This window comes from Notamacropus eugenii, chromosome 2, assembly GCF_028372415.1.
Source record: "Notamacropus eugenii isolate mMacEug1 chromosome 2, mMacEug1.pri_v2, whole genome shotgun sequence".
NCBI lineage: Eukaryota > Metazoa > Chordata > Mammalia > Diprotodontia > Macropodidae > Notamacropus > Notamacropus eugenii.
The window spans coordinates 511,475,807-511,491,080 of NC_092873.1; the positions used below are offsets into that span (position 1 = coordinate 511,475,807).

Sequence of the window (15,274 nt, forward strand, 5' to 3'; positions counted from 1 at the left end):
ACCACAAAACAACAGAGAGAAAGAGATTTCCAGCCTAAGATAGCCTGGAAGGCCAACAGGAAAGGTCTATTGTACTGGGCTCAGAACAGAGGGTAGCCCAGCCTTGGCTGCCTGGCTGCGGTTCCCAGTTTACTCAACCCACAAATGGCAAAGACGACATCAATGGTGAGAAAGCTTTTTCCTCTGGGTGAGAAGGGAGCAGGGTCTGGCCCTAGCCTCAGGCCCAGGGCAGGCAGAAGTCACTTAGGCACAGCCTCCATTTTGGGAGCCCCCGGTCTTAAGACCCTGGGGGAATCATGCAGCTGATCTGAATCTCAGCCTTGAATGGCTCTTCTGGGATGAGAAGGAGGAGCACTGGCATGGTGGAGCTGGAGGCAGTTGTGGAGAGGGAACCCCTACTCACAGATTCTGGGCAGAAAAACTTGTGGTTGTTCACAGACCATAGCACAGGCCAGGAGAGGAGTAAACTCTTCTCCCTTGATTGTGCCACCTTGGAGGAGCTGAGGACTTACAGGTCCCTAGAGTATGCTGTCCAAAGGACTCAAAATTCAAGTAACTGTCTGGGAAAATGCCCAAAAAAGGAAAAAAAAATAAGACTAGAGGAGGTTACTTTTTTGGTGAACAGGTATTTTCCTCCATCCTTTTGGGTGAGGAAGAACAAGGTATACCATCAAAGGAAGACATAAAAGTCAAGGCTTCTGCATCCAAAACCTCCAAAATAAATATGCAATGGTCTCAGGTCATGGAAGAGTTCAAAAAAATTTTTGAAAATCCAGTAAGAGAGGTGGAGGAAAAATTTGGAAGAGAATTGAGAGCAATGCAAGAAACTCATGAAAAGTGAGTCAACAGTTTGCTAAAAGAGATCCAAAAAAATGCTGAAGAAAATAACACCTTTAAAAACAGACTAATCCAAATGGCAAAAGAGGGCCAAAATCCAAAGAGGAGAAGAATGCTTTAACAAGCAGAATTAACCAAATGGAAAAGGAGGTTCAAAAGCTCACTGAAGAAAATAGTTCTTTAAAAATTAGAATGGAGCAGATGGAAGCTAATGACTTTATGAGAAACCAAGAAATTACAAAACAAAACCAAAAGAATGAAAAAATTGAAGACAATGTGAAATATCTCATTGGAAAAACAACTGACCTGGAAAATAGATCCAGGAGAGAAAATTTTAAAATTATGGGACTACCTGAAAGCCATGATCAAAAAAAGAACCTAGACATCATCTTTCATGAAATTATCAAGGAAAACTGTCCTGATCTTCTAGAACCAGAGGGTAAATATTGAAAGAATCCACTGATCCCATCCTGAAAGAGATCTGAAAAGAAAAACTCCTAAGAATATTGTAATGAAATTCCAGAGTTCCCAGGTCAAGGAGAAAATATTGCAAGCAGCCAGAAAGAAACAATTCAAGTATTGTGGAAATACAATCAGAATAACACAAGATCTAGCAGCTTCTACATTAAGGGACTGAAGGGCTTGAAATATGATATTCCAAAAGTCAGTGGAACTAGGATTAAAACCAAGAATCACCTACCCAGCAAAACTGAGTATAATACTTCAGGGGTAAAAATTGTCACTCAATGAAATAGAGAACTTTCAAACATTCTGGATGAAAAGACCAGAACTGGATAGAAAATTTGACTTTCAAACACAAGAATCAGGAGAAGCATGAAAAGGCAAACAGGAAAGAGAAATCATAAGGGACTTACTAAAGTTGAACTATTTACATTCCTGCATGGAAAGATAATATTTGTAACTCTTGAGACTTTTTTCAGTATTTGGGTAATTGGAGGGATTATATACATATAGACAGAGGGCACTGGGTGAGTTGAATAAGAAGGGATTATATCTAAAGAAAATAAAATTAAGGGGTGAGAGAGGAATGTATCGGGAGGAGAAAGGGAGAAATGAAATGGGGAAAATTATCTCTCACAAACGAGGCAAGAAAAAACTTTTTCAGTGAGGGGAAAAGGGGGGAGCTGAGAGGGGAAAAGTGAAGCTTACTCTCATCACATTTGGCTTAAGGAGAGAATAATATGCACATTCAATTTGATATGAAAATATAACACACTACAGGAAAGTAGGGGAGAAGGAGATAAGTGGGGTATGGGGGGATGATAGAACGTAGGGCAAATGGGAGGAGGGAGTTATTAGAAGTAAACACTTTTGGGGAGGATCAAGGTCAAAAGAGAGAATAGAGTAAATTGGGGGCAGGATAAGATGGAGGGAAATATAGCTAGTCTTTCACAACGTGACTTTTATGGAAGTCTTTTGTATAATTATACATGTATAGTCTATATTGAATTGCTTACCTTCTCAGTAGGGATGGGTGGGGAGGGAGGAAGGGAGAGAAGTTGGAACTCAAAGTTTAAGGAATGAGTGTTGACAATTGTTTTTGCATGCAACGGGAAATAAGAAATATAGGTAATGGGGTATATAAATCTATCTTTCCCTACAAGAAAAGAGTGAAGATGGGGATAAGGAAAGGGAGGGGTGTGAAAGAAGGGAGGGCAGATTAGGGGAAGGGTAATCAGGATGCATGGTGTCTTGGGGGGGAGAGAGATGGGGAGAAAATTTGAAACTCAAAATCTTGTGGAAATGAATGTTGACAACTAAAATAAATAAATGTTTTTAAAAACCGTTAAAACAAAGAATATAAAAAAAGAATTGTTTAATATTCATCATGCTTCCCAGCTATTTGAATTTCATAACAGAATTACCTAGGCATCCGGTTCCTCTTCTAAACTACATTCATGTAAATTACTTTATTATCACTTATTTTTAATAAGCATTTACACAGGCCTCCACACTTGCAAATTTCTTTGCTATTGTACTTTCTATATCAAGATTAGTTCAGACCATGTTGGAAAAAAACACAGCCTCTTTCCCAGACTTGAAACCTTAGAGTCCCCTGTCCCTCTCCATTACTCTTACCACTGAATCAGCAGCCAAATCTTGTCACCTTCCTGATGGCTCTTATATTCTGCCCACTCACCCTCTCCCATGCTATGCACACTTGGGGAGGCTGGCCAGGGTTGGGTCTGAGTTGAGTCACCAATTCTATAATGACCAGGTGTGAGGCAAGGCCTTGAACTTCTATTAGTGGCCTGCTGTAGGGCCAGGCCCTTGGGGTAGATGGAGTTCACCCAGTGGAACCTCCCCTAGGTGGAGTATGGGGGAATGTATAGATGGGCCACCAGAAACTGATGGTTTCTAGATTAGTCAATGCTGGTCAAACCATCCACAGAACAACAGGGAAGTAAACAGAGTGTGTTATTTTTAGGCTGAGTACCTATTATTATTTATTTATTATTTATTACAGGGGTAATAAATATCTTCCTGTTCAGATCAGACCTGAAGAGGCTTGGTCTACAGGACTGGTCCAAATCAAAGTGCTAGCTTACTAATTATTTCAACTCTAAGCAGGAAAGCACTGGTTTTCTGGGATAAACAGTTTCTCTGGGCCAGAATTAACTCTATACAGTTCATAGAGGCCCCCTGTCCACCACAGCATGGACCAGTAACATCCATGGAAAATTTAGAGGATCAGAAGTAGAGTATGTGTGTGGGCATACATATAGATATGTACATACACATGTATAATGTCAGTTATGGTAATTAACACAGCTAACCCCCTCCTCCTATAGATACTCTCTTCTCCCTGGGATGCCATCTTCCAGTTACAGTATACTATGATACAATTTGCATTTTATGAAATGTCTTCTGGGTTCAGAGCCTGGGACATACCTAAACCTGGAATGTCTCCTCCTCTCTGCCTCACCACTCCTTCTGACTCCCCTTCCTCTTTCCAACCCCTTCTAGTCTCTAATTACATGGCTTAGCACAGTACCTGGCACATTAGTAAGCACTTAATAAATGTTTGTTGATTGATTGGTTGATTAATTCTCCAGGATTCTATCCTAGCCCTCTCCTCTTCCCCTTCTGTGTTCTCTCCCTTTGGCCAGTCCTGTTCATTCTCATAATTTCAAAGATCTCAATACTGACAGTTTCTTAATCTCTACCTCTACCCCTGATTTTTCTCCTGTGTTTCAAACCCACAGTTCCCATGGGATATTTCTAGCTGGAGGTCCCAACACACGCACACACACACACACACACACACACACACACACACACACACACACACACACACACACACACACACACACCTTAGAGATCCCTTCCAGCTGAGCTGATGATCTTTAAACTCATATTCCTAGTTCAGCTATTTACCTTTTCCAGCTCTGATGTTCTGGTGTTATTTTCCACTCTTTCCTTTGCCTCTCAAAAGCTCCCTCCACTTCTACCCATTTGGGGGGGTGTTCCCCTTTGTTCTCTTACCCCCCCCACTCTAGGTCAGGCTCTCATTTCTACCTGCAAAATATAATGCATTATAATTCCTCCTAACACATCTTCCCCTCTCTTCTTACTCCCTATAGCATCCCGTTCTCTTCCTTTTTTACTTTTCCAATCCATCCTTCCCACCATGGCCTGATACATCTTCCTTAGGCCTAGAAGTGGTCTTAAACTCCACTCAGTCCCTCTTGGTGACTCCCTACTATCTAGTAAGTAAAGCAAAGCTCTCACCAAGAACTCTTGATGGTCTGGAAACATCTCATCTTTCCAGCCTTATCTCCCACTACTTTCTTTTGCACATATTGAACTCCTGCTAGATTGGATTATTCACTATCTCCTATGTCTCATTTGTGCTTTTTTCAGCCCTATGGCCTTTGCTCAATACTGTTGCTTATACCTGGCATACCCCCTCCATCATCAACCCTACCCATCCTTTTATACTTAGCCTAAGTGTACTCTCCAGGATGCCATTGCTGATACTCCAGTAAAAGTCCTGTCCCCTTTGGCTCTTCTAAACCTTCTTTTATGAACTAGTGAGAGTTCTAGGGACTCTCCTCCAGTCGCCACTTGCACCAGCAGAAGATACCTTTTCACCTCAGGGTTCAAGGGATACTATAGGGCATGAGCCCCCACTAGTGTGCTCCCTCCATTATCAGTGGATATTAATGTCAAATAGCAGGCCTAATTAGCTTTTAGTTAAGTGTATTTGCTAAGGTGGTATAGTAAGAAAAATCGGTTTGAAAACATCTCCTCAAAATGGCTGCACAGAATCCAAGAGAAACTGTGCCCAGGCCTAGAGCACATGGGGCAAAGGGGTAGCTCACAGCTCCTCATCAGACAGAAGTCCTTTTCTCTTTTTAGGGAGTCCTTATTATGTTTTCCTCAGGGATGGGTATGTTGGGCTCCCCATGGAGTTCAGAAGCTGCCTTTATTTGTGTGTCTGCTTTGTCTTCAGGTCTCACTGCAGACGTTACCATCAGCTACTACTGTTCTGGAGACACTGCTAGGGGACTGATGGGAAGTCCTGCTCTTCCTACCTTTCCAAATTCACAAGGTTATCCTCTGGTCAAGAGGGGATAGAGACAGAAGTGCTCTCCTCTTCCCCAAAGTGATTCCTTCTCAGGGGCTTAACTGGAGCTTCTCCAATACTACGCAGTTTTGCCAATGGACTGTTAGATTCTGAGCTAGCTTGTTCTTTTTGCAGATCAGTAGAGACTTGAAAGCAAATGTTCAAGTGAACTCTAACACACATTTACCTCAAAAAATGGTGGTGCCTTCTGGAGGTTTTATCAGGAGGGAGTCTGGGTATTATATTTCTGCTACAATATTCTACCAGATCAATAATCTCCTCAAGATGAGAATTGCCTCCTATAATGTACATCACAATCCTTCTATGCCTTTTACATCCATGCCATACTTATACCATGCCTAAATCTGCCTCTTTGCAACTGCCTCATAACAACCCTTGGGGAAGATGCTATGATCATCCCTATTTTACAGAAAAGGAAACTGAAGCTTGTAGACAGTAAGAAATTTGCCCATGGTCACATAGCTAGTAAGTGACTTAGACAAAATCTGAAGTCATTTCTTTCTGACTCCAAATCTAGCACTCTATTCAAAGGATTCTCCCACCCCCAAAATATGTCAATTTAGAGAAAAATTATATGTATCTTACTTCATAATTTTGTATTCAGTCAAGGTCTAGAAAACCAGCTTTTATCTGAAAGTACATACAAGGTCATGTTTAGAGTGATACAAGGTACAGGGTGAATTATAACATGTGAGAAACTCCTCTCCATTTATACTGTAAATATAAGGAGGGAACATGAAATGATTGAAAAAGAAAAAAAAAGTCTGAACTATGAATCAGGAGATCTGGGTTCCATTCTCTGTCGGATCACTAATTGGGTATATGACCTTGGGCAAATCACTTCCTGTCTCTTGGCCTTATTTTACTCATCCATAAAATAGCTATCATTTCTCAAATGCTTTAAGGTTTACAAAGGGTGTTCCTCACAACAGCCCTATAAGGTATGGAGGGTATTATTATCTCCACTTTTAACAGATGGAGAAATGTTAAAAATGAGGTGCTCACATTATCTGACATGCCTTCTAGCTCCATAATTCTATGGCCCTATGGTTTTTAATGGGGGCTTGGGGGTAGGGATAGTAGTCTCTTGAAGGCTAGAGATTTGTCACCATGGTAGTCAGAAGGAGGGGACAGTAGGCTTATAGATTGTCAGGTCCCAAAAGGGCCTGGAAGGAACCCTGGAGCATATCTAGTCCAATTCCCTCCTTCTACAGATAAAGAAACTGAGATCAATTTACATGCTGAATTGTATCCCACTGTAGTAATATAGATTCCTCTCCCTGTTGCTGTGAGTCATTGGGCAGTTTGTTCTTTTTGGCATAGATCCTAGGCAGCTATTTGCTTTGCTGGACCCTTGACACAACTCTGACCATAGGCTTACTTTGATTGATGGGGGGTTTGACCCTAGAGTTGGGGAATTTCTGGCCTATAATGGATCTCTAAGGGGTGGGAGTGAGGGATGGTTAGGGGGAAAGGATGCTCTCAGGAACCTTTGATCAATTGGATGAGTTTTCAATCATCTTGATTAAATTACAAGGCATGGGTCTTTGTCTGGAGGCATCTAAGAGTTACCTCCTCATGGAAAGTGTGGGTATGCTCATGTTCTGTTAAAAGGACACCAAACTCTTGATTGGTGAGGCTCTAGTGACTAGGGATGTCTCCAAGAGGATTGGCCGACTGAGACTCAGGAGGTGGGACTCTGACTGGAGTAGCCTCCTCTCTGTGATCTATAAAAAAAATCAACCCCGTTCGGGCTCTTAGACCTTTTTTTTTTTTTTTTTTTTTTTTTTTTTTTGCCTTGTCCTGGTATATAGCAGGGCAGACCTGGTCCTGAGGGAAAGGGAACCTGTGTGTAAGAGCAGCATGTGCTGCAGAAGACCTGAGAAGAGGGAGCCCAAGATGACAATAACCAAGCCCTGAAGAAGCCCGTGGCAGGGGCAGACATGTTTGTACCCATTTTACTTGAGATGGGAGGTCACAGACAATGTTGGTGAATTCCAAAATCATGGAGGAAAGAGTTTGGTTGTTTTTTTTTCTCTAAATTCCCTAGGCAGGTGTGATTCCAGAATCTAACCTTATAATGATAATGGCTAACATTTAAAGTGTCTTAAGGTTTACAAGGTGGGATATACTTAGATATATAGCATGGATGTAGGTGTATATGTATGAAGAGAGAGACACAGAGAGACTTGATCTTTGTAACAACCCCAGGAGATGGGTGCCATTACAGATGGGGAAATTGAGCCTGGAGGGGCTATGTGACTTGGCCAGCACTGCATAGCTAGTACATTTTTGAGGCAGTATTCTCAGTGCTTAGCGCTATGCTTGGTATATAAACAGTACTTAATAAATGCTTTTATTTCCCTCATTTATTCACTGAAAGCCATGGCAAATTGCAAGACAGGGCTGTAAGACCTGGAAAGTCTCCATTCATCCTGGGCTCTTCCCATGAAGCCATCAAGCTTGAAGAGCTTTCTAGGGCAAGTCTCCAGATTACTGGCCTTCTCAATGACTTCTGCCTTCAGCAGCATTTATAGAATAACAAATGTCCCATGACAAGAAATTTCACCAGGACCTTTTGATGTTCTGTTACCTTGTGACCTTAAGCAAGACTTCTCCCATCTCTGGACCTCAATTTCCTCCTCTGGAAAAATGGATTCAGTGACTCTCAGTCTCATTTGAGCACTTTGAGACTTACTTAATTCAGGGGCAAAAGTTGGATTAGTTAGAAACTTTCAGTCATTTGGACCCATTTGTTAGATTTCATTGTGATACTTGGTGCCAGGCCAATGTGGTTGATCTGAATTCTTATCAACAGATTTGTATGTTATTTGGTCTGAACCCAGTCCTAGCATGCCTGAATTCCAACCCCAGCTTTATCATTCATTAGGAAAGCCACAATTATAGACTGAAATAAAGCTGAAATAGGCCAACTTATTCACAGAGGAGGAGACACGATTTTGTGGGCACTGAGGGATCTAACTCCAAGATATATGAAAGAGGAGAGGATATCAAAGCCCTGTGCTTTCCCTCTGAGATTACCTGCAGTTTACCTTCTCTGTATCTATATATCTAGACACTCTATTGATTTATTGATAGCTAGATCAACTCACATAAATATATTTACATGTTATCTCTCCCATTAGAATATGTGCTTCTTGAGGTAGGGACCATCTTTGGGCTTCTTTGGGTTCCCAATACTTAGTATAATGCCTGGCCCATAACTGGTGCTTAATAAATACTTGTTAACTTGTCAACCTAGAAAAATCTTACCAAGAGAATAGTGGTGAACTACTGACCTATATGCCTACATTCCCATATCTACAAAATTTTGTGAGAATGATCTACATATGTATATAAGGCATCCTTGATGAAAAGCAAACTTTCTCAGCAGACCACATCTTTATAGTCACACAATTGTCTGAAAGGCACAGTGGATCCAAGATCCTTCTAAGCTTATTGCTTGCAATAAAAAAAAAAAAAAAAGAACAAAGTCTTTGATTTGATAGAGCAAAATGGTACCTTAAAGGTTCTTATAAAATGAGGTTACTTGGTCAAAATCATGCCTTCTTGTACGTACCTTCCCCTCTGACCCACCCTGTGTTTTAGTTATCTTTGTGGGTTGTCTTCTCCCACTAGAATGGAGAGAGGAAGCTTTTATTTTGAGTTGGGCCTGGCTAGGAAAGAAACAACTGAAGTTGATTATTTTGGTGAAAAGAGGAGCATCAGATAAAGGACAGGTTTACCATGGTAGATGGGAAGGAGACAGCACTATCCAAAGTTTATTTGGCTTTGCTCTTTGAAGAAAAACAATCTTTGGATTAGAAAAGGCAGAAATTCTATGGCTTACAAAGAAAAAGTAGACAGACGTCCTTGAGGAACTCAAGTCCCCTGAGCTCAATGAACTGTGTCCTCTGGTGCTGAAAGAACTGGCAGATGTCATTGCTCAGCCATGGTCAACTATCAGTGATAGGGTTGTACTAGAACCAGTTTCAATGTGAGCATTTATACCCCAGAAATTGCTATAGATTAGGGCTTGATTTATTGTCTGGTTGATTTTTAGACTTAAGGAAGTGATTAAGAAAATTTTAATAATTCCAATTAAACTTAAAATATTCCTTGGGGGGGGGGGTGTTTATTCAATATTTACCAACACAACCCTAACTGCAGAACTGGAGAAGGCATATACTTACTTGGTTTTACAAAGGGATTCTGCAAACTATACTACTTCAATTCCTGAGAAAATTCTAGAAGACATAGTAAACAAGTAGACCACAAAGAGCCAACCTAGCTTCATCAAGAATAGGTCATACCAGACTAATCTTATTTCCTTTTTTGATAGGATTACCAAACTGGAATGTGGCATCCCTTAGTTTATAGCTGCCCCTCTCTCCCTATGTCCTTCTGAACATCTGGGCTTCAGTCTAGAGAGCAAGGGAGGAGGTGGTCACAGGAAATGAATGATACAGCTCTGGCAGGGGAGTACCATGCTGAAGGTCAGGGAGGAAGACATTAGAACATATAGTGGACAGCTTTTTCTTTTTCTTTTTTTTCTTTTTTTTTTTTTTGTTGGGGCAAACTATTGGGTCTGCCTATACTGCTCTACCAGTCATGAGTGAGTTGGAGCCAAAGGAGGTTCTAGATCACTGAGCAGTACAGAAAAACCCAGACCAAAAAAACTGTTTGTTCTCAAGTCCAATCAGACTATGAGTTTGTTCCCCATTGCTCCAGTATTTCTTTACCTGCCTTCTTCACCACCATCTTCACCAGTCCTACTTGATGCATGAATATCCTACAATGAATTTTGAGTTATGACGTATTGTTTGTACTTCTTTGGTCACTCAATGGAGGATTCAAATTGTGTATTTTTTAGAACTTCAGATAGAGCCCGTGTCTGGGGGGCTTCCAGGTACTAGAAGAGCAACAGAACTTGCAGCTACTTATTAGATGTTTTTATGCATTGTTCTCTTGTTATCATGCATTGATTACTTGTTTATTGACTCCATGTTGAGTAAAAATGCTGTTTAGAGTGTCCAAGCATATGTGTCTGTTTTTTGTAGAGAGAAAGGATTCTAAAATACCCTGAAAGGCTCAAGAGGTCATCAGATTGAACTGAAAAACATGAAATTTAATAGTGAAAAATGCAAAGTTTTCCACTTAAGTTAAAAAAAATCAACTTTACCAGTACAAAACATGACATTCAGGGCCAGGTCTTACTCACGTCAATCTAGTGGCCCAGGATCAGGCCTCAAATAAAATGAGACACTTGTGGACCACATAACCTCTAATAAAAGTTTACTCAACAGTATCATGGAAAGGCTACTCAACAGTGATACACTGTTGGTTCAGTTGACTGCAGTTCACCTTGGCACTCCCCTTGCCCCTGCACTCCTCCCAATTCACCAAGGGGACACAATCAGAAGAATTGTTTTGACTTGTATGGAGGTGGAAGTTAGCTAAGACTGAGGAACCTAATTACTTACAGGCTGAGATTTTATGCCTTAGGAGGCCTGGAAGTTTGATTGGTTGTTCAAACCCTAATTCCCTGGACCAGTCATGTTTCCAAGGTGGTCTTTTTAAAGAAGTTTAGGACATACATGAATTTCTAGCTATGCAAAAGTGTTTATTGATATGGTTCCTGAACACATGAGTAACAGACATTGCTATACATAACTAGACGCAGTTCATCCAAAAAGAATATGGGGAGTTGAATGGAATGCAAACAACATATATGCAGCGACAACAGTATGATATGGTAGGAAAAAATGACCAGGGCAGGAATTCCAGGCCAAAGGGAAGACTGCATTTCTGTCCTTCTGAAACAGCAGAACTTTCCAGCTGGCTGATTATTAGATGAATTCAACAGCAGTCTACTGACACTCCAAACAGGGCAAGCTCACAAACATGCTGGTCAGATACAAACCCAGGTCAGGAACTTGCAGGGCTCAGATCAGGGAGCCAGTTATCAGATTTTGCTCTGGATCACTATGCCCTCCCACATTAAGTGCAGTGAAAGCTTGTGGGTCCCCAACTTGAGCTGTCCAGAGATTCTGAATAACACAACACTGAACACCACAAGAAAACAACAGCAGGACCAGCCTGGACATTCCCTCCAGACGTATACAGAGTCCAACACTAACATAAAGGTTGAAGTCAAGATGCAGGCTGGAGGAACGGGCAAACAAACAAACAAATAAAAAACAATACCATTACAAAAAGCTGTTACGGCGATAGGGACAATCAAGACATAAATACAGAAGAGATTTATTCCAAAACATGTACAAGAAAAGCCACGAAGAAAAACACAGTTTTGGCATAAATTTAAACTAGACTTCTAGGAAGAGAAAAAGAAAGAGCTTAAAAATATTTTCTTCCTAGATAAAATGAAAGTTCTAGAGAAAAAGATAGGGCAGTGGGGAAAGAGCCATAAAAGAAAGAATTGGAAGAGATACAAAACCTTGACCAAGCCTGAAAAAAAAAATTCTTTAAAATCAGAATGGACCAGAAGAGACCAATAACTCCATTAGACAATAAAAAATATTAAAATAGAGTCAAAAGGTTGAAAGGATAAAAGATAAAGGTATTTCATAGCAGAAACAACAGAAAAGCTGATTGAGTCAAGAAATTTAAGAATGATTGAACTACCTGAATATCATGATCAAAAAAAAGGGGGGTGGAAGCTAGAGATAATTTTTCAAGAAGTCATCAAACAGCCCAGATCAGGACCAGGGGGCAAAGTAGAAGCAGCCTCTATTCCTTCCTGAAAGAAACCTCAAAATGAAAATTCCCAGGTACATTATAGCCAAAATCCAGGGCTTTCCAGATTAAAAAAAAATACTACAAGCGTCCAAAAAGAAAGAATTCAAGTACAGAGGAAGCCACAGTCAGAATGACACATGATTAGCAGCCACCCCTAGAAAGGAGGGAAGAGCTTGGGATATGGCCAGCAGACAGAGGATAGAGATGAAAAATGAAAAATAACTTACGCAGTAAAATGGAGCATGATACGGATCTTTACTGAATGGAGGACTTCTAAGCTTTCTTGATCAAAAGACCAGAGCTAAGTAGAACCTTTGAAAGCCAAACGCAGGAGTCAGGAGAAACGTTAGAAGGTAAAGCCAAGGGACTAAACAAGGGTAAACATGGAGAGGTGTTAGCTGGGTCCCACCTCACCCTCTTGTCCTCAAGGCTAATTAGACACAAGGTCTAGGAGTATTCCTCTCACAGAGTCTTCATGATCTTCCAAGCAGGACAGAGAGAGGAAGAAAAATACACTGAGGAAGACAGAGGAGATCCAGAAAAATAACCTCACATAATCGGACGGGCAAGAAGTCCATCAATCAATATTTAGTAAGCACCTGCTGTGTGCTAAAGAGTCACAGGATGTTGCTGAGCTCCAGGAGCTTACAAGGAACACGCAAACAACAAAAGGCAGAAATCGCTTTCTGCAGAACAGGCGGGGAAGGCGTCGAAAGGCAGCGGGGCCGGGGACGGCGGGCGGCCAGCCGGGAAGGACGAGCACGTTCTGGGGCCGGGGAAGGCGGACGACGCCCGGAGCCCGGGAAGGACAAGCACGTGCTGGGGCCGGGGAAGGCGGGCGGCCAGCCGGGAAGGACGAGCACGTGCTGGGGCCGGGGAAGGCGGGCGGCCAGCCGGGAAGGACGAGCACGTGCTGGGGCCGGGGAAGGCGGACGTCGCCCGGAGCCCGGGAAGGACGAGCACGTGCTGGGGCCGGGGAAGGCGGACGACGCCCGGAGCCGGGAAGGACGAGCACGTGCTGGGGCCGGGGAAGGCGGACGTCGCCCGGAGCCCGGGAAGGACGAGCACGTGCTGGGGCCGGGGAAGGCGGACGACGCCCGGAGCCCAGGCTGAGGCCCGGGAGCCTGCGGGCTGGGCGTCCGGCCTTGGTGGTGCATTTGGGCTTCGTTCGATTCCTTTGGGGGACGGTGGATTATTGCCATGGTCCCTGCCGCTTTGGATCACCCGGGCACCTTATGTCTAAGTATTCGTCTGTGTCTTTGATAAGTTTTATTAAGATGTCATTAAATAAAATGGTTTTGGATCAGTTTATTTCATTTGTCCATTTTTAATACAATTTGCATTTCTTTTCTCTTTTGAAAATAGGAATAGTGAAGTGCGAAGAGAAAAAAGAGAAGGGTAAGACAGAGGGAGGGAGGAGACAGGGAGGGAGGACCCTTGGGAAGAGGGAGCCAGCGCAGCAGCGTCTCGAGACGCGGGAGGCGGGGCGCGAGGGAGGGGGCCCGCGGGGCGGGGTGCGAGGGGCGGGGCCTGAGCACGCACAGCGCGGTGACGCCACGACGCCGGGCGGGCCCGCTGCACGCCGCGTCGCGCCGGGCCTCGTTGTGGCGGCCGGCGCTGAGGGGGCGGCGGTCGCTCGGCTGTGGTGGCGCCTCGCCTCGCCCGGTCTTGCGTGGGTCGGCTAGGATGCGGGCCTGGCCGGCGGCGCCGGTCCCCGCCGTGTCCGCGGTGTCCGTGTCGGCGGCCCCGGGCCCCCTCCGGCCTCGGCCGGCCCGGCCCTGAGCCGCCGCCCTCGCGGGGGGCGGGGCCCCGGGGCAGCCGCGGCCGCTCCGGCCCCTCCCCCGCCCCCAGCGCCGCCCGAGCCCGAGCCCGGCCTCCCTGCCAGGCCGCCGCCGCGGGGCCCAGCCCGAGCCCGGAGCCCGGAACCCCGAGCCGCCGCCCGGGGCCGCCCAGGGGGATGAGCCGCCGCAGTCGGCCAGCCTGAGCCGGGCCGGAGCAGCGAGAGCGGTCCCCGGGAACGAGGCAGCGGAGCCCCGGAACCCCCCCCCTCCCCGCCAGCCCCCCCTCGGCGACAGCCGCCGACCCTCTCCCTCGAGTGACCCCCCCCGCCGGCTCCCCCAGGGGCCCTCCCCCAGCCCTCCGCCCCCTTGCACCCCCTCCCCCGTCCTCGCACGCACTCCCGGAAGATGGGGAACTGCCTCAAGTCCCCCACCTCGGATGACATCTCCCTGCTCCACGAGTCTCAGTCGGACCCGGCCAGCTTTGGGGAGGGCACGGAGCCGGATCAGGAGCCGCCGCCGCCATATCAGGTAGGGGAGGGGGCCCGGCGGGGGGCGGGGGGCGGGCCCGAGGGGCAGAGAGAACGTCCTGGAGCCCCCACCACACCCCCTTTGGAGGCCAGCCTGGTTGTGCGGAAGCACTTTGAAAAAACCCGCCCCGGCTCGGCCTGCCTTGGTCCCCGGGGAGGGGGCGCCTCCCGCAGAACCCCCACCTCCCCTGTGCTCCAGGAGGGCGCCCCGGGCTCGAGGGGCCTCGGGTAGCCCAACCCTGCCCCAAACCATGTCAGCACTGGCCAGGCACAGCACTTTGGGGAGAGGGGGGCCGCCTTGTGATGGGGGATCCCTGCCTTGGAACCGGAGGGGCTCAGTTCTTGTGGCCCGACTCGGGGCCTCCTTTGTTGATTCATGTGGTGACATCACTGTCTGGGGCTGTTCTTTTCTCCTGACTGGGTTAAGTCGGTGGCCTTCTCACACCGGAAGGACCAGGCAGGCAGGAGGTGGTGAAGCTTTGCGTGTTTGGCATTACGTTTACCGACGCTGCCCGGGCATCCTTGGCAGAGAAGGCAGGACTTGGAGAGGCTCAAGCTGAGGCCCAAACGTGCGCCTCCTCCCTGGGCACGGTGGGCGAAGCAGAGGAGGCCCGTGTTGGCTCCCGGTCTGTTTTTGAGGTAGACCCCCCAGAGTGCTGGATATTCCTGATGTCTTAGTAGCCGAGGGCTTAGAGGTGACTTCTTTGTTAAGGAAAATGAAGACCCTGGGTGAAATGCCCCATGATTTCCACTCAGTA

At 45.3% G+C, this 15,274-nt stretch overlaps 1 protein-coding gene across 1 annotated transcript in view; it reads left to right on the top strand.

The window, feature by feature from the left end:
* Nucleotides 1-14,075: 14,075 nt before the first annotated feature.
* RNF11 (ring finger protein 11) overlaps nucleotides 14,076-15,274 on the top strand; it is a 67,425-nt gene continuing 66,226 nt past the window's right edge. The window contains exon 1 of the mRNA XM_072649405.1: nucleotides 14,076-14,517. Within this exon, the coding sequence (XP_072505506.1) occupies nucleotides 14,395-14,517 (123 nt within the window). The 5' untranslated portion in view covers nucleotides 14,076-14,394. The remainder of the gene's footprint in view (nucleotides 14,518-15,274) is intronic.